General features: G+C 37.7%; 2 protein-coding genes and 1 long non-coding RNA gene across 11 annotated transcripts in view; 1 reads left to right on the forward strand and 2 right to left on the reverse strand.

The window, feature by feature from the left end:
- PHTF1 (putative homeodomain transcription factor 1) overlaps positions 1-6,149 on the reverse strand; it is a 45,026-nt gene extending 38,877 nt beyond the window's left edge. For 3 of the 9 annotated variants that reach the window (XM_006728469.3, XM_081815705.1, XM_081815711.1), the window contains exons 1-3: positions 5,638-6,149; positions 5,256-5,330; positions 4,568-4,624 (exon numbers count right to left, since the gene is read on the reverse strand). In XM_006728469.3, coding sequence (XP_006728532.2) covers positions 4,568-4,624; positions 5,256-5,300 — 102 coding nt within the window. In that variant the 5' untranslated portion in view covers positions 5,301-5,330; positions 5,638-6,149. Of the gene's footprint in view, positions 1-4,567; positions 4,625-4,725; positions 4,903-5,255; positions 5,331-5,637 lie in introns of those variants that run through there. The other 6 variants (XM_081815710.1, XM_031016902.2, XM_081815709.1 and 3 more) reach the window with 4 other exon arrangements.
- Positions 6,150-6,231: 82 nt separating this feature from the next.
- On the forward strand, positions 6,232-8,898 carry LOC145720867 (uncharacterized). Its single transcript, XR_014144101.1, has 2 exons — positions 6,232-6,319; positions 6,429-8,898. It is a non-coding gene; the product is annotated as an uncharacterized LOC145720867 (long non-coding RNA).
- RSBN1 (round spermatid basic protein 1) overlaps positions 8,208-23,184 on the reverse strand; it is a 47,152-nt gene continuing 32,175 nt past the window's right edge. The window contains exons 3-7 of the mRNA XM_006728468.2: positions 22,159-22,296; positions 21,673-21,815; positions 15,035-15,202; positions 13,472-13,580; positions 8,208-12,832 (exon numbers count right to left, since the gene is read on the reverse strand). Of these exons, the coding sequence (XP_006728531.1) occupies positions 12,362-12,832; positions 13,472-13,580; positions 15,035-15,202; positions 21,673-21,815; positions 22,159-22,296 (1,029 nt within the window). The 3' untranslated portion in view covers positions 8,208-12,361. The remainder of the gene's footprint in view (positions 12,833-13,471; positions 13,581-15,034; positions 15,203-21,672; positions 21,816-22,158; positions 22,297-23,184) is intronic.

Genomic DNA, 23,184 nt, shown 5'->3' on the forward strand with positions numbered 1-23,184 from the left:
GCGCCTGGGTGGCTCAGTCGTTAAGCGTCTGCCTTCGGCTCAGGTCATGATCCCAGGGTCCTGGGATCGAGCCCCGCATCGGGCTCCCTGCTCAGCGGGAAGCCTGCTTCTCCCTCTCCCACTCCCCCTGCTTGTGTTCCCTCTCTCACTGTGTCTCTCTCTGTCAAATAAATAAATAAAATCTTTAAAAAAAAAAAAAAGAGTTGGGAAGTGTACTTCCTCCTCTGTTTTCTGAAAGAGTTTGTGGAGGATTAGCGTATTTGTTCTTGACTTAATTAACTGCTATTCATCCTTCAGATCTCATTTAAGTATCAGTTCCTCAGGGAAGGCTTCTCTGACCTCCTTGACTAAGTCCATTTCCCTTGTTATAACTGTAATGGCTTGTAAATAAGCTCTTCTTCTTGTAAAAATAAATAAATTTTATTCATTAATAGGATTTTTATTATTGTTTCTCTCCCAATTTACTTTAAGCTCCATGAAAAGAAAAATATTGAGTGTTTTTGCTCATCACTATGTAGACATTAGTGCCTAGCCCACTACCTGACACGTGGTAGGTAGGAGCTCAGCAAATACTTGGCAATTGAAAAATACATAATGATTGGGGCGCCTGGGTGGCTCAGTCAGTTAAGCATCTGCCTTCAGCTCAGGTCATGATCCCAGGGTCCTGGGATCAAGCCCCGCATCAGGCTCCCTGCTCCGTGGGAAACCTGCTTCTCCCTCTCCCACTCCCCCTGCTTGTGTTCCCTCTCTGGCTGTCTTTCTGTCAAATAAATAAAACCTTAAAAAAAAAAAAAAAAAAGAAAAATACATAATGATTGCTTTAGTTTTATTTTTGGTATTTCTTTCCCTTCTTTACTTGGAATTATTTTCTTTCTCTAGATTCTTCATATATTAACTTGAATCACTGTAACTCTTTCTGCCTAGTCAATCTAGACATTTTTTGTTCATATAGACATTTAGAGTGATATAATTTCATCAAGTATTACTTCAGAAACATTCCATAGATTTTGTTATAATGTCTGTCCTTCTATCCTTCAAAAACACAAACACCATGTGGCCTCCCTATTCAAAAACCATGAAAATGTTTCCATTTTCTATAGAATAATATCAAAAGTTCTTAGTGAAGCAGTCAAATCAGCTCCAAACTGATACATGGCCTATCATCTCACCTATATACCTTATACTCCAATCAGATACAGATAGGGCTATTTGTTCTTTTCTTAAAGAAGTATTATACTTCTGTTTATAAGTACTTTTCCCCTTGTGCTCAGCATCTAGCAAAATCCTTAAACAACAGTAGCTCAAGAAACATTTGTGGAAGAGTTCACATCACTTTTCATACTCATAGTTAAGATTTTTAAAGTTTACATCTTTTATAATTTTGAATTATATTTTTTAATTGAAGCAATTGCTATGTTTTATTCCCATGTCCTCACATTTGCAAATTTTTCTCTTTCCAGTGGTAACAACCTTTTGTTTTATTATTTATTGAAGTATAATTAACATACAGTTTCAGGTATATAATATGATGATTCAACAATTCTCTATGTTACTTATTACAATAAGTATCCTCTTAATCCCTTTGATCTATTTCACCCATCCATCAACATCCACTTCCCTTCTGGCAACCACCAGTTTGTTCTCTGTACTTAAGAGTCTGTTTTGTCTATCTCCTTTTTTGTTTATTCATTTTTTTTTGTTTCATGAATTCCACATATGAATGAAATCATATGGTATTTGTCTTTGTCTGACTCATTTCACTCAACATTATATCCTCTAGGCCCATCCAAGTAGTTGCATATGGCAAGATCTCATTCTTTTTTATGGCTGAGTAATATTCCATTTTATAAATATGTGTGTGTGTGTGTGTATATACACACACACACCACTTCTTCTTTATCCATTCATCTACTGATGGACACTTAGGTTGCTTCTGTATCTTGGCTATTGTCAATGATGCTGCAATAAACATAGGGGTGCAAATATCCTTTTGAAGTAGTGTTTTTGTTTTCTTTAGGTAAATACCCAGTAGTAGATTACTAGGTCATATGGTAATTCTATTTTTAATTTTTTGAGCAACTTCCTTCCTGTTTTCCACAGCGGCTGCACCAATTTACATTCCCACCAACAGTGCACAAGGTTTCCTTTTCCTTCATATTCTCACCAGTACTTGTTATTTCTTGTGTTTTTGAGTTTAGCCATTCTGACTGGTATGAGGTGACATCTCATTGTGGTTTTGATGATGAGTGATGTTGAGCCCTGAAGAGACTCTTTTCCCCATTGTACATTCTTGCCTCAAATTATATTTTTATTACATAATTTCTAATTTTATTGTATGGTGATCTGATGTTGATATTGCTCATTATTTTTAATTTTAATTTTTTGTTAAAAATATTTATATTTGTATAATCTATTTTTAAACTGCACTAAATAGTTTGTATCCTATACTTTGGTCAATTTTTGTCTAAGAGTTAAACATACTTAAAAAGATATCTTGGGGGGCGCCTGGGTGGCTCAGTCATTAAGCGTCTGCCTTTGGCTCAGGTCATGATCCCAGGATCCTGGGATCGAGCCCTGCATCGGGCTCCCTGTTCAGCGGGGAGTCTGTTTCTCCCTCTCCCACTCCCCCTGCTTGTGTTCCCTCTTTCGCTGTGTCTCTCTCTGTCAAATAAATAAATAAAATCTTTTTAAAAAATTAAAAAATAAAAAGATATCTTGGCTTTTCTCCCACCACCATTAGACTGTGAAATTCAAGTGTCTCTTGTTTACTGTATTCTTAGCACCTAGAACATGTTGGTACATCAGCTCAGCAAAAGTTTTAGAGTTGTCTTTTATTCTTTCCACTGCTGCTAAATTAAAAGTATACATTAAGGAATAATTAGGTAGATTACCTTATGACAGAACAATGAATAAAAAGACATAATAGATGGTGTTAATTAAACACAGCAACAGACACTGAGTTCCTAGTATGAATCAAGATGTTCTAAGAAGGTAATGCAAACACAATTCCTACCTTTGAGGCCTATGAAGATGCACAGGTTAACAAGTAACTTTGATATGGTATACTAAAAGGAAGGTATGCATAAAATGGCATGGAATTAAGAGATGAGAATATCTTTAGTTGGGCAGGGGAAGAAGGTAGGTAAGGCAATTTTATAGCAGTAAATAAAGTCTTTTTAAGGATAAGGAAACCAAACCCAGGAAAACTACAGTGCTGCTCAAGATCACAAGGCTAGGGATCACAAAAAGAAGATCTAACTCCCAGTTCTATGCTCTTTCCATTATACCTTACTTACTATCAGTACTTTACAGCAACTAACAGAACAGGATTTAGAGAGTTCCAAAATAAAATCTGGGGTGTTATTCATCCTACCCCATGTCTTTAACATAGAAAAATCAAGGACTGTACAAAATTGTGAAAGTTAGCCATGTACCATGTAGTTCCAACAACTTGCCAGTTGATTAGCCTATAAAAGGAATGCACCCTACAAGTGTTGGATAAATGTATTTCACCCGAGATTTAAACATCCCAGTCCAATCAATGTGACTTAGAGATAAACAGAACTATTAAATTATATGGATGTGTGGGTGTAATATATTTTTTTTAAGTGTTCAGAAAGGGTCTGCAGCAAATCTTTAAAATAGCAAGGTCCAAAACAAGAATCTGCCAGCCATTATTCAGCACATTCCAAGGAAGTGAGACCCTGAATCTGTTGATCTAGGTATTAAAGTCAATATAGAGAGACATTCTTTTAGGGGCAGAGATGGTCCTTTAGGCTTTTCTACATCTGTCAAGACTATCTGATTACATTTGACTACCAAGCAACCTTCCCATGACTAATTTGCACCACCCTCCCATCTCCTCCAGTACATGTTGAGTAATGTTCCAACCCTGACTTTGGAACATTAGGTTATTTAACCCTCCCCTCTGCTATTATAAATTAATAAACTGGCATTCTGAATCCATGTCACTTTTTGGTTGGTTAACATGAAATTACCCTAAGAATCTGCACGGTTCTAAAAGCAGTGTAGAAAAAAGTTTAAGAACCTGAGAACTTAAAACCGTACTCTAAACCAGTAATTGAAAAAGTGATTCAGGCCACAAATGGATTTGATTTGGCTTGCACAGGAAGAGAAAAAGGAGAAGAAAGAAAAAAGAAGAGGAGAATGAGGTGGGAGAGGAGGTAGAGGAAAGGCGGGAAAAGCGAAGACGCTCTAAAAAATCTGGATATTTCACATAAAAATGCATCTTCCCAGCTTCTCTTGAAAACTCTGAGGCTCTGGCAGTCCTGGGGCTACATTGCCAGCATAAGAAGCCAAAGCCCCCTTTATAGGGGACATTTGCTTTCTAATTCATCATAGACCAACCACTCCTTTCTATTTCCCTGATACTGACGCCAAATGTCAATTGTCATTTGTCATTCTGCTTGCAGTGTTGTCTTCCTTATAAACGTCAAAGAATAAAGAATATCCATACTTGGTGGATAAGTGCAGATTTTATAAAAAGTACAACCACTCTTCACGTTAATTCAGTAAAACAAAGCTAGAGTCAAAGAAATCAATTTACCTTAATCTGAGTCTGTTCGATTGACTTTTCCCATATCTGCTGATCATATGCTCCAATCTGAAATAGGGAGCAGGCTATTTAAATAATGCAAAGGAAAATCCTTCTATTTAGGTCAAATCTCACAAAAGTCATGAAACTATTAAGTATCAATATGATACCTGGAAAATGATTACGCTTCTCAGAGGTTAGAATAAATTATTACTTCCAAGGGCTGTTTCCTTCAAAATTCTAAAGTAGCTGGATCTAAAAGTAAGCTAAAAAGCAATGTCCAAAATATTTCAAATTATTACCTTACAAGATATTTCCACTTCGTAAGGAAAACATCAGTAGGAAAACTAGAGAGGAATAAAAGGTAACGGGCAGCTCAGTAAGATTGTTGACAGTACCAATCTGAGCTGTGAAGATAAAAGTTTCAGGTCTAAAAAAAAACAACAGCAGTTTGATCAGAAGCAAACTTTCAAAGCGTTGCTGTGGCATTGTGTGATGCAGCCTGGAGAAGGCGGGGGGACTAGAAAATCTTATTCGGGGACCTGGAGCTGAGTTTAAAAGACCTAATGACCTTGTGCATCGGTTTTCCATCTAAGTTGAGAGACCTGGCACTACCAGGCTCAGGGAAAACTAGCAGGATAGTCTTTGCGGGAGCTTTTTGCAGGAACTATGCTTTACAAATAAAAAAGATTGGTATTACCTTCTTTTGGTACCACGATATAGCATCTCTCTCATTTGAGGCCATCTGCGTCTCCAGGCTGAGAATGGGATTTCACTGAAAATGAAGGAAAACCAGTCGGTGAGTCCGGTTGTTGAAAGGTACTCTCCCAGTTTGGGGAGAACGCAAAAATCGCTTCTCTCAGCCTCTCCATGAGCTGCTGACTGTCTCTCTCCGGCTCTTTGCCAGGAAAAAAAAGACAAAAACAGAAGCAAACCAGAAACCTCTGGCGCAGTGGCGCCCCGAGAAGCCTCTCTGCGATATTTGGTGCGAGCGTGTTACAGGGATGCAGGGGAGGGGAAGCGGTGGTGGCTGGAGGCTGAGCTGCACCCCCCTCCTCCGCTCCCCGGCGTCCGGCTCTCACCTGGTGCCCGCTGCCCCGCAGTCCGGCGGCCGGGACCTTCCTCCTCAGTGGCCCCGGCCCCGCCATGAGGCCGGGGGCGAGACAGCGGGCCCCGCAGGCCGCATCTTCCCCCCGAGGCCGAGACGCCGGCGCGGCCGTTACCATGGAGACCGCGGAGGTCGCCCGGGCCTCGGAGGCAGCGGGCCGCCCAGCGCCCAGAGGAGCGCAGTCTGTTGCCGCAGACCCGGCGCCCTCCAAGCCCGATCTACAGGGACACCGGACGGACCGCTCCCCACCCCGAGAAGCCAAGAATGAACTGGGAAAGGAGGGGATAAAAACTGAAGGACGTCTTCGCTAGCCGCCAGTGGCTACGGCAATGGCCAGAGGCTCAGTGCCCCGCTGTTCGGGTGAAGGCCGAAGGCCCCCCCCGCGCGGGAGGCAGCGGCTGCGGGGCGGCGGGCGTGCGTCCTGCTAGGCCGGGCCGGCCGGCGGGCCGTGACTCAGCCGGCCGAGAGCTGGACGAGGGCAGCGCCGCAGACCAGGGTGCAGCCCCGCTGCGGCTTCCGCTTTCCGGGTTTTGCTGCTCAGATGGCTCCGCCCCCGCCCGGGCCTGGCCGCCGAGCGTTAGCCAGGCGCGGCGATGGAGGGCCTCGGAGCTACTCGAGCGTCAAGGCCAAGGGAGCTCCCTCAGATCAACCTCCAGGTCACGTCCGCAGAAATGACTTTCCCAGCCATCGATCTAAAGGGGGTCGGTCCTGTTCTTATTATAGCTCCCCGTTCAATCCTTTGTAACACTTTTCTTTGTTTTACAGGTTTCTTTGTGCTTCATTAGTTACTACCCGTCTTCCGCAAAGGGCTGTGGGCTCCGCGAGGTCAGAGCCTGGGGCCTGGCAGGAGCCTGGCATAGGTTCTCAGTCTTGGCTGAATGAACGAATGTTCTCCTGAATTTACGCCGTCCTGGGACGAAGGGCGAGGTGGGCTGCGGCTTAGTGATTGGCTTCCTCTCCCGCCCCCCAACAGCTCTGAGATTTAAGCTCTTTGGGTGCTCGACGCCAAGGGAAGAGGAGGGACGGCTTGGGGCAGTTCCAGGGCGCTTTTCGCAAATCAGGATAGAAGGTGGCGGCGGGAAGAACTGTTTCTAGGTTAAGAATTCAAGCAGGCTGACAGAGGTCAGGAGAATAGAATGGTTGCGCCCTAAAGCGAGTATTTAAGAATACCTTAGTAAGGTTTTAAGCTGCTTTCCTCCTCTATACTGCACGGGTTTTTTTTTGGCCATTGATGGAACACTGACCCCTAACGGCCATTCCCACTCCACTCGAATTGGTGTCCTTGCTTGCATATAGCGTTTGAGTCAGATAAAGCTAGTGACAGATAATCGTTACACCAGCTACCACTTCAGAAAGCCTAAGAAATGCGATTCTAAGTTTTAAGAGCATTTCTTAACTATTAAATCGGGGTAAGGTGAAGTCCCATTTTACTGACAAGGAAAAAGCCACTAAGAAGTAACTCGCACAGAACTAAAAATTATTTCACCCAGGCCTGATTTATTTTTATATTGCACACTTCTGATTTTGCTTCCTGACAGCTTTTCCCCTTAATTCTGTTGGGTTTCAGGACAAATGGCCAACTTGAAAAAAAACCAAACGGATAAATGACAAATGAAAAAGTCGTCATTGTGTATCTAAATATTTGCTTTAAGACATAAATTACGAGCATTTTACTTCATTGCTTAGCGCACAGAGACTTTGGGGGGAATTCATGTTAGAATTGAAATCAGGTAAGTTGCATTATGGAATAGTAGGAAGTAGCAAATCATCTTCCAGGTGCCCCTTTTTACCAAGTTTTCAGTCCTTTATTCTAAGGCTGCCACAACACTGCATGGGCTTTGATCCAAGAACTGCATTCAAATCCCTGCCCCAATTAAAGAACTGTGTGATCTTAGGCAATTTATTTAACCTAACAAGCCTGCTTTCTCACCTGTATTTATTATCTTCCTACTAAATACTAAGGGCTGTGAAGCTTAAATGAGATACCCTCCTAGAAAGTGCCTGGCCTGTGGCAGTTACTCAGAGAACATTAGTTCCCGTCCTTTTCTTTTCCTAATCAGAACCAAGGTCTATCAGGGCTGAGCAAGTATCTCAAAGAAAAGTTCACACGAAAATTCATGAGGGAAAAAACCCCATTGCATTGTGTCACTTAATACATCAATGACATCCAAAATGTCTATTCACCATCTTCATTAACACTGCTTGCTTGCATGTACTTTGAAAAATATGGACATCACCAGATTAAAAATTTAAGATTGTCCTCTCAAGTAGATACAAGCATCAGAGGGCCCAAGTGCCACAAATGCCAAGTGTAGCTTTTCTTCTTCCCAAAAACTAGTTGCATCTCCATATGATGGAATTTTCCCATTCTCTCTGACCTTTTCTTTCTCTGACCTTTTCTTTCTTTAGGAAAGAAAAGTCACAAGATTTTCCAGAAGATTAGAAAATGACAGGGGACATACAAAGTGGGGGATTAATACTTTAAAAACAGGTTCCAGGTACCTAGAATTCACATGTACTATTCATTTTCTCATGAAACAGAAGTAAAGGACAAATCAGACTTTTGTTTATTAAAAAAATACTTTACAGGGAAAAAAAAAACCTCTATGCATTCCATTGTCCTATTTTACAAAGAAATAGCTTAACAATTTAACACACTTAGACAGCTACAAAAAGCACTGTGTTAAAAGGATTATTATTCACACAAATTTAGATTTAAGACTATTCATTAAAAACCTTTTTAAAACACTCGTTAATGTCAATAAACAAACTAAGGCCACACAACGCAAATAGTCCGCCAGGCAAATTATACATTTCATCTATATGCAAAGACCTCTTAGATAAATTAAAGCCACAGGAAAAAAAAAAAAGTCTTAGCTGCCAATCAAAATGGAGTTTAGTCACAGAAAACACTATTACATGAAAATTTACAACATGTGATAGAAGTAGTACATAAGTATTTCTTTAGAGAATTGAAAAGTGCTATATTAAGAGACAGTGGTCTCAACTACATGCACAAGTGGATCATAAAAAATTTATGAAGAAAATGGAAGGCCATAATATTTATGGAGATACTTGCTTTTAAAGCAACGAACTTTCAGGATGAGGATAGGTCCCTTATGTGCTAAAGAAAAACATTTGTCTTGTACATTTCCTCTACTTACTGCATGACCAATAAATACAGCTACAACTTGTTTAAAAAAAAAAAAAACTTAGCAGAAATATGAATTTCTGCCATGTACTAGTGAAAGGCTCTTTTTTTTTAAACCTGTAGCAATGACAAAATAGATTAGAAAGACACAAACTCAATTATCCTAAAGGTATAAATGCAAATAAGCTTTAATGGCAAATACAGATGAAAATATAATGGGCTAATATTAATGATCAAGAATATATTCACTAAGGGTTTTCTTGAATCTTGGAGTCTCATTTCTAAATTAGTTTTCATTCTAGACACTATTTATAGAGGGAAAGGCAATAAGCAAAAGTTTCTCCAGGCATTAAGTGTGAACTTTATGCCTATTAAGACTGATGCAAGATGTTGCAAGACCTCTTTTCCTAAGGTTTGGTAAAGGATTTTATTAAACAAGCTCCATTTTCCCCCTACAAGAGCTTGTAATACCTGTCAACTGATATTCCATCTGTCTCCAAGGGGAAAGGGCACCTTTCAAGTTTTTAATTAAAAATAATAAAGTACCAGTGAAACAAATTCTAAGTACTGAATAAGCAAATTAAAAGTACAATTAAGCTTAGGAATTCATTTTTAAAGAGTTAGAACTTTGGAGGGGAAAACTAATATGTAGGTTTTTATTATTATTGCTTTATGAATTTGGGATACCTCTGAATCATAATCCTACTCCTAGCATATCTTGGTAATTACAGAATGACTTCTGGGGCAGGGGGAAGACTTTTATCCTTATTTATGAATACCATAAAATCATTCTAGTTACTAAGTTAGGAATATTCATTTATTGGGTCCTTTCCATAAGCACATTTTTAAAATATCCCTCTGCTCCACAAAATACTCAAACTTACAGCCACATTCTGCAAGTAATCTCAAAGAGTTGGCACAACAGATAATATACCAAAAAGGAAGATCAGCTTAAATTTCAGATACAACTTCACTGCCATCACTACTTTACAAATCAGAAGACGCCAGATTGCTCCATGCCTCACTCCACCAAACCAAATAATTTCAAGATTTAGAAAAATTGCAATCATTTGTATCACTAAACTAGGATACAACTTTGAAAGCAGTAAGGAAACTCAAAACTTGAGCTTTTATATTCATCAGTCTTTAAAGCATGCTATTAAATCTAATACTCACATAGGACATTCAGTTTCCAGATACATTACTAGCTAAATGTTTCTCTCTCCATTCTATTGCAATTCTAACATACAATTAATTTATTAGTACATGATTTTAAACATTTGTATACTCTTTTAATGTGTTTATATTGGAGGTGAGGGTAGAAATGTTTTATAAAAGGAAAATGGGGATTTGCTTTTGATTGTAGGTCTTTGCAGATCCGCTGGTTCCTGAGTGATTATACACAGTGCTGGCTGTCAGGAGACAGTCTCCTTGTTTATTAGTAATGACCAGCTTAGATGACAGATGGCATCTGCTGGATGGCAAGTGGGAGATGGGGAAATCGGATCTTGGAAGACAAGAAAATAAAAATAAAAAAAGTTTTTGCTTTAACAACCTTGTTCTTCATGATTATTTTAAAAAGCAAATGTTGCCTGAGAAGAATTCTACTTTGCACAGCCTAGTAAAGCTCTATGAAATTCTTCTGGACAGAAAAACAAAAACAAGAAAACCCAATCCATATACTTTTGTGATTAACCTCCCCCCCTCCAAAATAAGAAAAAACACCCTCAAAGGCAGGTCCCTTTAAAAACTAGTCTTGATAAACTAGAATTTACCCTAGAATTTATACCCAAGATTTTAAAACACCCCTGCAATAATCACATTACTTTTCATACCATTCTAATTACCTTATTTACAAAGATAACTAAAACCAACATCACTTCCAATTCATAAATGGTTTACACTGAAATGTTTCTCTATTTGTCTTCATCCTTTGTAACAGAGAATACATACATATACATATATATAAGGAATAATACAGATTCTAACTAATCACTGCAGTATTTGCTGATGGTTACTTTTCTATCGGTTTACACAGTGACCTCTATACTTTGCTAATATGCATTTAACTACACAACAATATTGCACAAAGTAATATTTATATAAGATTTAGCCTATTTCAGAATATTTTAGAGAAAATTCATATTTGATATTTCAAAAGATGCAGCTAAGTTTTCATGGTGACAGACATAATAAAGCAGCATCTTTTTTTTGCCTATGTTAACTGTAAATATTCCAAATCTCACCCTCCAGGAAAAAAAAATCTCCGAATTGCACAATAACCAGGTAGATACAAGAATCTGGTCTTAGGTGTGGGGAATACTCTTCCTTTAATGAACAAAAGGCCTATTGTATTACTAACTAAGAGAAAGTGAAATGTGTATCATGTTAACATTCTAAAATAATAGAAAGTTAAGACTACACCAGCTATATGAACTGTGCCTGTTTGGGGAAAAAAAAAAAAAAAAATTTAAATACTCAGGCACTAAGCAGTAGATTACCTGAAACTCTAGGATGAAGTCTAGTGCCATATTCTTTATTAGACCACAGCAACACAGAATAATAGTAAATAAACCCAAGTATTCACCAGTTAAAACTGTGAATTGAAGTGTCTCAACAGATCTTTATCATGAAGAAGTTGATGCCAAGTGACAAAAACAGTTTTTCCTAAGTTTCATGCACAAAATATGGCAGCCTCATCAGAAAGACTGATATCATTCTCTAAATTTGATACTCGTGATCAATTTAGGAAGCAAAAGTATCCAAAGTGTGAGGATGCTAGGTAGCAGAATGATAGAGTATCATGTCAACATTATCTCTTTTACCCAATTATCTTCCATAGTTACCATGTATTCTAGAAGAGATTAATGAACCATGGATAATGAATGACCAAGGACTATGCATCTTTAGATATTTTTAATTGAAATATCCACTGGGCTTTAAATAACAGATACAAAAAAGACAGTTTGGATCAGAAAGTGCTGTGCTTTCTCTTTTGTTAAGAAACCAGAGAGCCACTGAATTTTCCTTAGAAACTACCTGTTCTTTGCGGTTGGAACTTACTTGCCCATGAACAAGATGCAAGAACTCTTTCCTGCAACTTTTGCCATTTTTACTGTAGAAACTGAATCCGTGCCATAAAGACACAAGTACCAAAGCATAAATCTGATCTTCTATCATAAAACAGCAAATATGGCAAGAGACAAGGCAAGATAAAATTAAGGGAAGTGAATAATTTACCAAATAAGAATCTGTTATTCCAGAGAATTGTTTGATTTGAAGAAGAGATTGAATTGTTACCTCACACCTTAAAACAGAAAGTAGCAGCAGACCCACTATTACATACTGTACTAACGGGATAAGATACAACTCTTAACTTTGCATAATCTGTGTAAAAAAGATATGCTTGACATTTGTGGAATGTCATTTCTCTTTATAGAATTATAGGCAAGATTTCTCCAATAAAACTTAACTTAAGCCAGTTATAAAACTATAACTTCACATCAAAATTTAAAAAAGTTAAAAAATGTGTTTGAATATGTACATATCACACAGGAGTGCTCGAATGTTCCTGTAGATTGTGTTGCTGGTCAGAGTCCAGTCTACTTTCCACCTTTAAAACTGGGACAGGCTGAGTCATCTGATCTTGCTGTAGTTTAAGTTCCGATGAAGGGAAGGACGATGAAGCAGTTGTCAAAAGCTGCATCTCTCTGCATGTTTCTTCAGATTCAGTTTTTACCCTCACACACTGGGAGTCAACTTCTAATTCTTGCTTTCCAGTTAAATCACAGTCCATGGTAGAACTGCTTTCTGTGTTTTGAGTGGCTTCCACAACAGGGTGGTACTGTTTAAGCCTTATATGCCAAGCTAAGCTGCACACTGCTGACACTGTTTTGAACTGATGAATGACATTTCTAGGGATGAAGTAAATATCATTGTCACACAGCTGAATTCTAGCGTAACGAATGCCTTCCCGCCTCATTTGGTTTAGTTTAGCTTCATCCACCCACTGTACACACTGCAGGGAAAAGAAAGTTGCATGACACTTTAAAATATGTAAAAATTTAGTAAAATAAAACATCAGAATTAACACAGGAAAACAGTAGTAGGGCCAAATTAAAGCCAAGCAATACTAAATAATAGACAACTTTCTAAAATTTCCTGTAATGCCTGGGAAACACTTGTCCTCATACTTTACTACCTCTCTAGTAACAAAGTACAGGTTAAAGTCAGGATGGCCTAAGGAATCATTTAAACAACTGTTTCAAAATGCAGCTAGGCATCAATAATGTATTCTTTGCCACACAGAAGGGCAACACTTATCTGCTCCTGTGTCTTTCAACCTTTTGCATGTGAGGACACACAGTGCAATGCGGTTATCAGCTGAGACTGCTTCCAGCCAGAACTGAGCAGCCTAGACCCTCTGACCATCTGGGCCCACCTGGCATCCCAAAGATTAAAGTGATTTTAAGCATTCTGCTTGGGAAGCTCTGTTTTAATGACTTTCTGACACCCTGCACACACAGCTTTTAATAGTAATAAAATTAAATTTACCATCCCATGTATCCAATTATAAGATCAAATGCAAAATAAAATGGGTAACAGGCACTTATTTCTATTATCTCACTCGAAAGGTAATAAAAAAGCAAGAGTTCACCTGGGAAACCGGAGGTTCATGAAGGTCTAACTGAAGTCTCTGTACAACATCAGTAAAATCCTCAGCATGAAAACAAATCACATCTTTGGTTATGCGAGGTTGGTCACTCCTAAGATTAACAAAATCAGATTTTAGAAACATGCATCTCATAATGGAAAATGATGACAAATTTCATTTCTCCTATTCCTAGAAATGCTACTACTAGCCTAGAAATAGACCCACAGCTCCTACAAACAAGAGTGTACATTTACGTTTTTTAATCAAGACTTTAAAAATAAATAAAACACCAATAAAGCTGTTTTTAAAAAAATGAAAATTAGATTAGTTGTTACAAAATCAAAATAACAATGACTAAAAACAGTTTCATTCTAAACTACTTGCATCTGCATCCTCTCACCACTCTGCGCCACCATTTCCAGGCCACCCTGTAATGTCATCATCAGGATGGAACAAAGTGGAGAGAAAACGTATCAGCCACATAAATATCACGCCTTCAGTTTCCAAAGTAGAGAGGGGGGAGAAAAAAGCTGAATGATGTACTTGAAATACTGTCGAGCTGTGATTGAACTATACTTCTAAATAAGGTCAGATCAAACTCTATAGTAATATTGAAGGCCCTGAAGTTATAAATATGAAAAACAAAAGAGTTTTTAAATAAGCTAAATTCTATGCTCTGAGCTTTGGGTTCCAATTGAATGTAAAAGGGTGAAGCAACAGGGCGCCTGGGTGGCTCAGTTGTTAAGTGTCTGCCTTCAGCTTAGGTCATGATCCCAGGGTCCTGGGATCGAGCCCCACATTGGGCTCCCTGCTCAGCGGGAAGCCTGCTTCTCCCTCTCCCACTCCCCCTGTTTGTGTTCCCTCTCTCCTGTCAAATAAATAAATAAAATCTTTAAAAAAGGCGGGGGGTGCAGCCACTATGGAAAATAGTATTAGCAGTTCCTCCAAAAATTAAAAATAAAATTATCAAATGATCTAGCAATTCCACTTCTGGGTATATACCCAAAAAACTGAAAGCAGAGACATGAAGAGATATTTGTTCACAGCAGCCAAAAGGTGGAAGCAACCCAAGTGTCCACTGATGAATGAATGCTAATGTACCATATACATATAATGGAATACTATTCAGCCTTAAAAAGGAAGGAAATTATAACACATGGCACAATATGGATGAACCCTGAGGATATTATGCTAGCAAAAATAAGCCAGTCACAAAAAACTACTGTATGATTCCATTTATATGAAGTATTTAAAGTAGTCAAATTCACAGAAACAGAAAGTACAATGAAGGTTACCAGGAGCTGGGGAGAGAGGAGAAAGGGAGTTATTGTTAAGTGGGTATAGAGTTACAGTTCTGCAAGATAAAGTTCTCTAAATCTGCTTCACAACAATGTAAATATACTTAACACCTCTGAAATGTACACTTAAAATGACTAAGATTTTTCAGTTTAATGTTACGTGTATTTTACCACAATCCCTAAAAAAGTTAGTCCTCAACCTTTAAATTGAGTCCACATTTTCTCAGACAACATTAACCAACCTTGCAGTTGAGTTCCCTTAACTTACCATTCACCAAACTGCACAGCTTTCAAAACCCCAACAGCAGCCGTACTCTGCCAGTCAAACCCCTGACCTACATGGTCGGCATGAGCTCTTGTCCTGTCTTCAAAGAGGACTTCACGGGGTTCACTGGTCCGAGGTAGGTACTGGAGATTTTTAATTTCATTCATTGATCTGGAGTTGATTTGGTTGTGAAGTAAAGGGGGGGAAAGTATGAACAGCAATAAGGTGAAAAAGGCTGCTAAAATATCAAATTTTAAATAAGACCAGGACTAATAAGGATTCAATGATTTTGATCATTAGCATTTAACATACTATATATTGTAATGCTTAATATGATTACCTTCTTCCCTAAGGATGTCATGATAATATGGAAGCTATATCTTTGATTTGGCTCAAGTGTAGTGTTGGAATATATAAAATTTAGTTTTCTAAAACTAAATTCAGAAAACACAATTCAAAGTTCAAGGCTGTATGTTTCTTTACTCTGAGTCATCTTAACTCTCAAAACATTCTACTAGACCTGATTCAAGACCTGATGGCAAAGTGAGCATGTACTTGATCTCCTTCTACATTAAAATGAAAGTAAAAGGCTTCAAACTAATATGGTAGGGGTGAGGGAGGGGAGATGCACGAATGGATGGGAGTACAGATGAAACAGAACTGGCTATGAAGTGATAACTGTTGATACTGAATACATGAGAATTAATTATCTTCTGCTTTTTTATGTGCTCAAAAATTTCTAAATCTAATAATCTAAAGGTGATAGTAAAGGAATGAATAAGAACCAACAAAGGAAATGAATTAGTTAATAGTATCAACAAATTTCTGGAAGGTGGAAAATGATCACAAGTGTCTTAGACTAATAAACTGAGCAGAGAAAGCCACAGGCCTAGAATACACATGAAGGGAATGGTAACTAAAAAGGCAGCTGGCCGGCCCAAAGACCTTAGAGAAGCATAAGATGCAAAGGGGGAGAACAAAAGAAAATGAAAAGAGGAGAGGAGAGAGGAGAGGAGAGGAGAAGAGAGAAAGAAAAAAAAAGGCCAAGTATAATGATAATAGACAGAAATGAGGTAAGGCTGAGAAAGAGGGAATTAAAGTGAAATTCTGCAAATAAACCAGTCACCTGCCACCCCTGTGGATAAAATGAAGTCAGGCATCTACCCCCATGGGAAAGACTGTGATTGACCCACCCAGCATCCATCTCTCCTATTTATTTCCCTGACAAAACTCTGATTCTCATTAGGTATCTGCTCCTACCCTGTAAAGGACCTCATTTACAAGCTTCAGAAGTAGTCCTAATGAATCCTGGCAAATTGTGGTAAGTGCATTCCCCTTGCCAGTGACTGATTTAAAAATGAGAATGAACTGATTCTGGCCAGCAGTTAAGAGAGGAAATCTGCTTAAGGAGACTTGGGAAGTCTCCTAGCCCTGAAAGAGAAGTACAAGAAAAGATAGTTTTTTCTTCTATTGCATATAAACCAGATCCATGTGATGCCTAGAACCGTAATCATCATCCAGGAACCATAAAGAAAGCCATCGTGAGTACAAAGCACAGGCAAAGAGAATGACAGAGCGGACAAAAGGAAAAGACCTGCTTCTTTGATGAATGTACTGAGTCACTGACTGTAGTGCCTAAGGCCAAGCTTCTGGACTTCTTGATACATGGGGTAACATTTTATTTTATGAACCAGTTTGAATCAAGATTTTTGTTGCTTGTGGCCAAAAGCATCCTGATAAACTTTCAGCAAAAAAACAAAACAAAACAAAACAAAACCTTGTGTGTTCTTCTCTAAAGACACTGAACTTACCATATTAATAGAACTAATGTAATCCTCCAGCATGTGGACATATCCTTTAATGTCCAGTTCTATGCCTATTAACTCTATAGTGAAACCTACCTAGTGACAAGCCTCACTAAAATATAAAATATATATAGAACACTCAGTAAGCCCAATGCTTTATTTCTAAATATGAATGTGTCAACCACAAATCACCAACTATGTGAAGACAGCCTGTAGCAGCCTGACAAAGACCAAAATAAACAATGCTGAAATGTAAGAATTCAAAAGAAAGGTTAAAAGACAAAAATCAAGTGAATGTCCCAAAATCAAAAGCAAAAAGATAATAGGAAATATGAGAATAATCAAAATGAGAGATCTATTACTCAACCAACAGTGGTTTCAGAAAGAAATAACAACGAAAATGAAGAGATTACCAAAGAAATTAAGCAAGAAAAACTCCCAGAAAAGGAGACACGAATCTTTAAAATTTAAGGGACCTACCAAACAACAAAAAAGATTAAATATAAGAATAAGAATGAAAGACCCAGGGGCGCCTAGGTGGCTCAGTCATTAAGCGTCTGCCTTCAGCTCAGGTCATGATCCCAGGGTCCTGGGATCGAGCCCCACATCGGGCTCCCTGCTCAGCGGGAAGCCTGCTTCTCCCTCTCCCACTCCCCCTGCTTGTGTTCCCTCTCTTGCCGTGTCTCTCTCTGTCAAAAAAATTTAAAAAAAAAAAAGAATGAAAGACCCAAATCATCATTGTGAAATTAAGCTTTCAGAGAGGAAAAGAAAAAAGATTACCTACAAAAAACCCCCAAAATTAAACTGGCATTAAGACATCTCATAAACAATATTACATACCAGAAGACACTGGAGCAATGCTAAAAGTATTTAGGGAAAATATATCCTCTGGAATCCAGCTAAACTATCAATCCTATTTAATGAGAAAAAATTTTTCAGACATATAATGATTCAGAATACCTTCCTTTTGTTAGAATATTACCTGAGAATGTGCTAAAGCAAGAGAAGGAAATAAGCCTAGGAAGAAGACAACTGTAGGTTAATGTAAAAATGCATTAAGTGGGAAGTCCTAGGTTGGTAACTGTGAAGTAAAGCTTTTCACACTGAAGAGAACACAGAGCTCCAAAAGATTTCCAGGTAAAAAAAATGATGTGTTAGTAGACAGTATGATTAAAGTTCTGGATTCTTGAGGATCTGATAAAAGCACAGAATCCAAGGTAACTATCAATATTCTCAAAAAAAAAAAAAAAGACGAATTAAAAAAGCTAAAGTCATAGTCATAGGGTAGAAAGTATGATTCTAGAAGAAAGAAATGTATTTGGAGCAAAAAAGAATACAAACTATTAGGGATATGGTCAAGAAAAGTGTATGTCCCCCTTCAAAAGAGGGGTAAATCAGAAACTGCAGGGAAAATAGAACAATTTTCTTAAAACAAAAAAAACAGCACAATCCAAACATGAAACTAATTAAAATGTGCATGATTTTCAACATCTAGGTGAAATATAGGAAAGAATGATCCTTTTGTATATTATCCCTTTGAACATTAACATAACATTGGAACTTTAGGATACAAATTCTTAGCCCACTGGTTAGCTCTGCAGTAAACTTACCTTCCCATAATATTATAAATGCCATTTACTGACTTTCAAATTGTAGAACAGACCTATTGACAAAGCATATAAAACCTAATTTTAAAGCAGAATATGAATTAACCTCAACAGTGTATAAGCAAAGCTGGCAAAAAGCTGAAAGGGCGAACAAGAGGGTAAAGAAAGGGTCATTTAACTGGAGAACAGGAAGGAGTCCCTATCTATCATCCCAAGAAACTGACAAGTTTCCTGCCACAGTCCTCAAACAAAAGGCATTAAAAAACAGAAATGGTCTTTTGTCTCTGGTAAAAAGGAGGGAAAGGTGGGTAGGATTTTTCATTACAAACCCTACTGTACCATTTGATTTTTTAAAACCCTGTGCATGTATTTAACTCTGAAGTACATAAATTCAAAGATCATCTTCATTAGCAGTGCCCTTGATAACCAGCTTCTCACATTGATTCCACCATTTTCAGCAATACAGAGTTCTCATTAACACAAAAAGATGACATTAATGTTTAAGTTCTGATTTACTCACTCTAATTCAAAGTGCTTTTGAATGCCTCACTCAAGAGTATTTAACCCCAATAAAAATAAAATTTGACAGCCCCTCAGATTAGTGGAGAAAAAATACATTAAGTAAATGATGTTGGTACAGCTGCCTAACTACTTGGAAAAAATGATGAATGCCTGCCTCTGTCCTGAAATCAATACCAGGTAAGTAAAACATGTAAATACTGAAATCACAAAAGTACTAGGATAAAATGTAGATGAATATTTTATAATACTCAATGAGAGAAGGGCGTTCCTAAGTCAGCCACTAGGAGAGAAACCTCAGAGGAAAAGATAGATTTGTGTGTAAAGAAAAATAAACTGAGAAGAAAAAAAAACAAAAAACCAAAACTGTGAGTAAAGAAAAAACTGAAGCTGAAAGAAAAAAAATGAGCAGGAAAATTTGCAAAATAAAAAAAAGTTAATAGTCCTAAAAAAAGAGAAATTTTAAATGAAAAACAGCCTAGTAAACATATGGATAAAATGAAAAGGGAATCACAAAAGAAGAAATACAAACCCCTCAAAGAAGAACTAATCAAAATGAGACATCTCTGTCCAATCAGATCAACAAAGTTTAAAAAAAAAAGTTAATGGAGGGTATGAGAAAAGGGTACTGTCTTAACTATTTGGGTGGGAGTATAAACTGGTACAGTCCTGGATCAAGTTAGAAATGTGTATATACTCTGCACCTTTAAAATTTCTACTAAGACAATAAACATGCATATGCACAAAGATACATATATCCACCTACCTACCAACCAGCCAGCCAGCCAGCTACCCACAATCAGTGATGTGTTAAACATTCCTAACAACCGGCTTCAGGGGAAGATAGCTGATTGTAGCTGATCTGCTTATTTCTGTGGTATAAATACTCCCAACATGGCCAATTTCAAGCAACTAATGTGACCACATTCAATGTGGCATTGGGAGGCTAATAATGGCCCTGAGAGCCTGGCTCCAGCATACCACTGTCATGTTTGTCGAAGTCCTGTTTACATTGAAAAACTGGAAGCAACTTACACTAAAAAAGAACTGGTTAAGTAAATCTTGATACAACCATTCAGTGAGAACACAGTCATTCAGAAATTATGATATAGCTGCATCTTAATATAACACATTAAAATTTAAGGGGTTAAAAAAAAACCCCAAGTTTTAAAGTAAACATCATGTAAAGAATGAGTTCATTTGTGTACAAAGTTTAGGAGTATAATACAGACTGAAATTTGAAAGGTTAATATGCCTAAATAGGTGGGATTATGGGTATTTTTTGCCTTCTTTTTACTTTTTTCTATTACCTGATTTTTCTAAAAGTTTGTAACAATCAGGAAACAAACAATGGTCATTTCCTTTTTGGAAAAATTATAGAACAAAAAAATGTATACAGTACTTAAGAATTTAGGATTTCCAGACTCATCATCATGATATACAAAAACTGCCGTGGTCTAAGCAGTGTGCAGAAGTAGTTTACTGCCAGGTTCTACCATGCCATCACCTTGCATTCATATATAGTTTTTTACAAAGTATTTTCATGCAGTATCTCAAGTACCTAAGGTTATTCCAAATTTAGCTTTAGCATCATTCCCCTATAAGCTTTAAGGTAAGGTCTAGACTAGTCCATTAAAACTCCTTTCTGGAGGCGCCTGGGTAGCTCAGTCGGTTAAGCTAAGGGTCCTGGGATCAAGCCCCACCTAGGGCTCCTTCCTCAGTGGAGAGTTTGCTTCTCGCTCTCCCTCTCCCCTCCCCCTGCTCATGCTTTCTCTTGCTCTCTCTAATAAATAAATAAAATCTTTTTAAAATAAATAAACTCACTTCTGGATACTTATTTGGGGTAACTTCCATAGTCTAAGCAAATATAAATCATTTTCACTCTTATTAAAATGAGATTTTTTTCAGAGTACCAGAATAAATTAATCTACATTCGTTTTAAGTGTCTGAAACACAGAATATGTTGGCCCAATATGAATTACTATAGGAGATATACATTATCGGTTTCATTCAGCAAACACTACTAATCACCTGTCTATGTGGGTCATGAAGACTGAGAATAAAACACAGTCACTGTCCTGAGAACTCAAAATTTAGTAAAAAACAAAAACATGTAAACAGGTCATTAATGAACAGAATGATGTGTGAACACAGAGAAGGGAATAAATTAATTGTCTATGGGAACAAAGAAAAGCTTCACAAAGGAAGTGGCATCCAAGTTTATTTTTTTGAAAATTTATTAAGAGTTTGTCAGGTAGAAAGGAAGATGGGGGAGGGGATGCCATTCTAAGTAAAAAGAACCATGCAAAAGCACAGAGCTGTGAAAGATCACAGTTTGAAAACTGACCTCTGCGTGGCTGGCACAGACCAGAAACAGATCCAGCTGGAGGTACTGTTGGGGCCAGATTATGAAAGATCCTTGTAACCACACAAAGGAGTTTAGACTTTAATCTTGCAGGCAGTTAGGACCCAGGTTTTAAGAAATCAGGAAAAAATTAAATTTGTTTTTTTAGAAGGATGCCTCACTCTGATGACTCTGTAATGAGTAGACTGGACCCTTAAGAAACTGACCACTGAAGATTTACTTAAGATAGCTCTTCAAATAATCTAGACAAATAGTTTTCAAACTGCGCTCAGGTCTCAATCATTTTTATAAGCAACCAAACTTTTAAAAAGTGCTTTTCCTTATTTGGGAAAAATAAATGTTTACCGTCGTCTTTTGAAGGGTGACTTTGGCATATCTGCTGTAGGGATCATCTGCTCTCCTGGCCTTACCCACATGATCGGCCCATCATCACTCTGGGACCTACACTGGAGTCGGAGGCTGGAAAGCGTACCCCAGGGCAAAGTCATCTAGAAATCAGATGAATGAGTCACATGAAAAAAAAATTTTTTTTGTCTATTTACAAGTTAACCTCTCTACTACCCCAAACCAAAAGAAAGCTCTAGGAAGTTTATTTTGTATATGCATATGAAGAAATAAATGCTGTATTAGAGAGTTATATGTAAAATTCTGAACCAATAATTTTCTGTTATTTCTGTTATTCTGAACCAATAATTTTCTAAACATTTCTATTCAAAACACTGGATAAAATTTAATTTTAATAGACAAGATTAATTTAATATTAATACTTTTTAATAGAAAGTGTCCACTAAAGTAATGATCAGAACTTTAATAATTGGAATTAACACTCACTTTCAGAAATGGTGATTCTTCTAACATATCAAGGAACTCTGGGAAATAATCACCAACTTCTTCATCTACTGCTCCAACAAGACTTATCTGCCGCATGGGACCTGCTCGGTAGGTGCCACAGCAGTATGTCCTGTTGACCTGAGATAAAACGGAAGAGGAGGGAGAAAGGACTGAAGTACACTATAATATAATTAAAGAATTAAAATATTGTTTCCATTGTTGCTATTTCTTCTACATAGTAAGAACTCAACGGTCAGTACCTTGTATAAAGTCCACAGTTACAGAAAGTTGCCCTAGCACTCTGACAAACACATTAACGTGATAAGTGCCACAAACAGAAATTTCAAAGAGCAAGTTAATCTATGACCCCAAAATCTCAAAGAAACACTGAAGACATTAAGATATACTTAAACTTCTCTGAGAATGATGATTTTTGTACTTTGTAAACACTAAAAATAATAACAACAACAACAACAAAGTGATCTTCATTTAGGACAAAAAAATCAGTAAATAAACAGTAAAACTGGCAGGGCAGAGAAAAGGAGGAAAAAAAAAAAAAACCATGGTCAGATTAATCTTCCATATCCATTTTGTACTCCCTAGTGAAAACCTTCACATCAGGCCAGATACCAGACTAGACTGCTGGCAATCCCAATCTCCTTCCCAGTTACTTGCATATAAGATCCTCTACCCCAGGCAAACTGATCTTTTTATCTACCCAATTTATGCCAAACTTACTTCTACTTGCAATGATTTTTCTCTTAAATCTGCCCTACTTGAAATGTCCTCTTCTGTCAATCCAAATCTTATCTTTCAAAGATCAGTTCAAGACTTTTCTTCTGGAAGCCTTCCTGATCACCCTTCATGATCTTTTCCTTTTCTGAAATCTAATGTTACTTGCAAGCACACAGACATTTTCTTTCTATCAACTCTCTAGTGAACTTAAGGCATATTTTATACCAATCTGTAGCCCAGAGAATCCTAGCATTCAAATGGAATCTACTAGCAGACCTGAAACTAATATTA

This window comes from Leptonychotes weddellii, chromosome 4 (assembly GCF_054177405.1).
Source record: "Leptonychotes weddellii isolate Sample4059 chromosome 4, ASM5417740v2, whole genome shotgun sequence".
Classification (NCBI taxonomy): domain Eukaryota; kingdom Metazoa; phylum Chordata; class Mammalia; order Carnivora; family Phocidae; genus Leptonychotes; species Leptonychotes weddellii.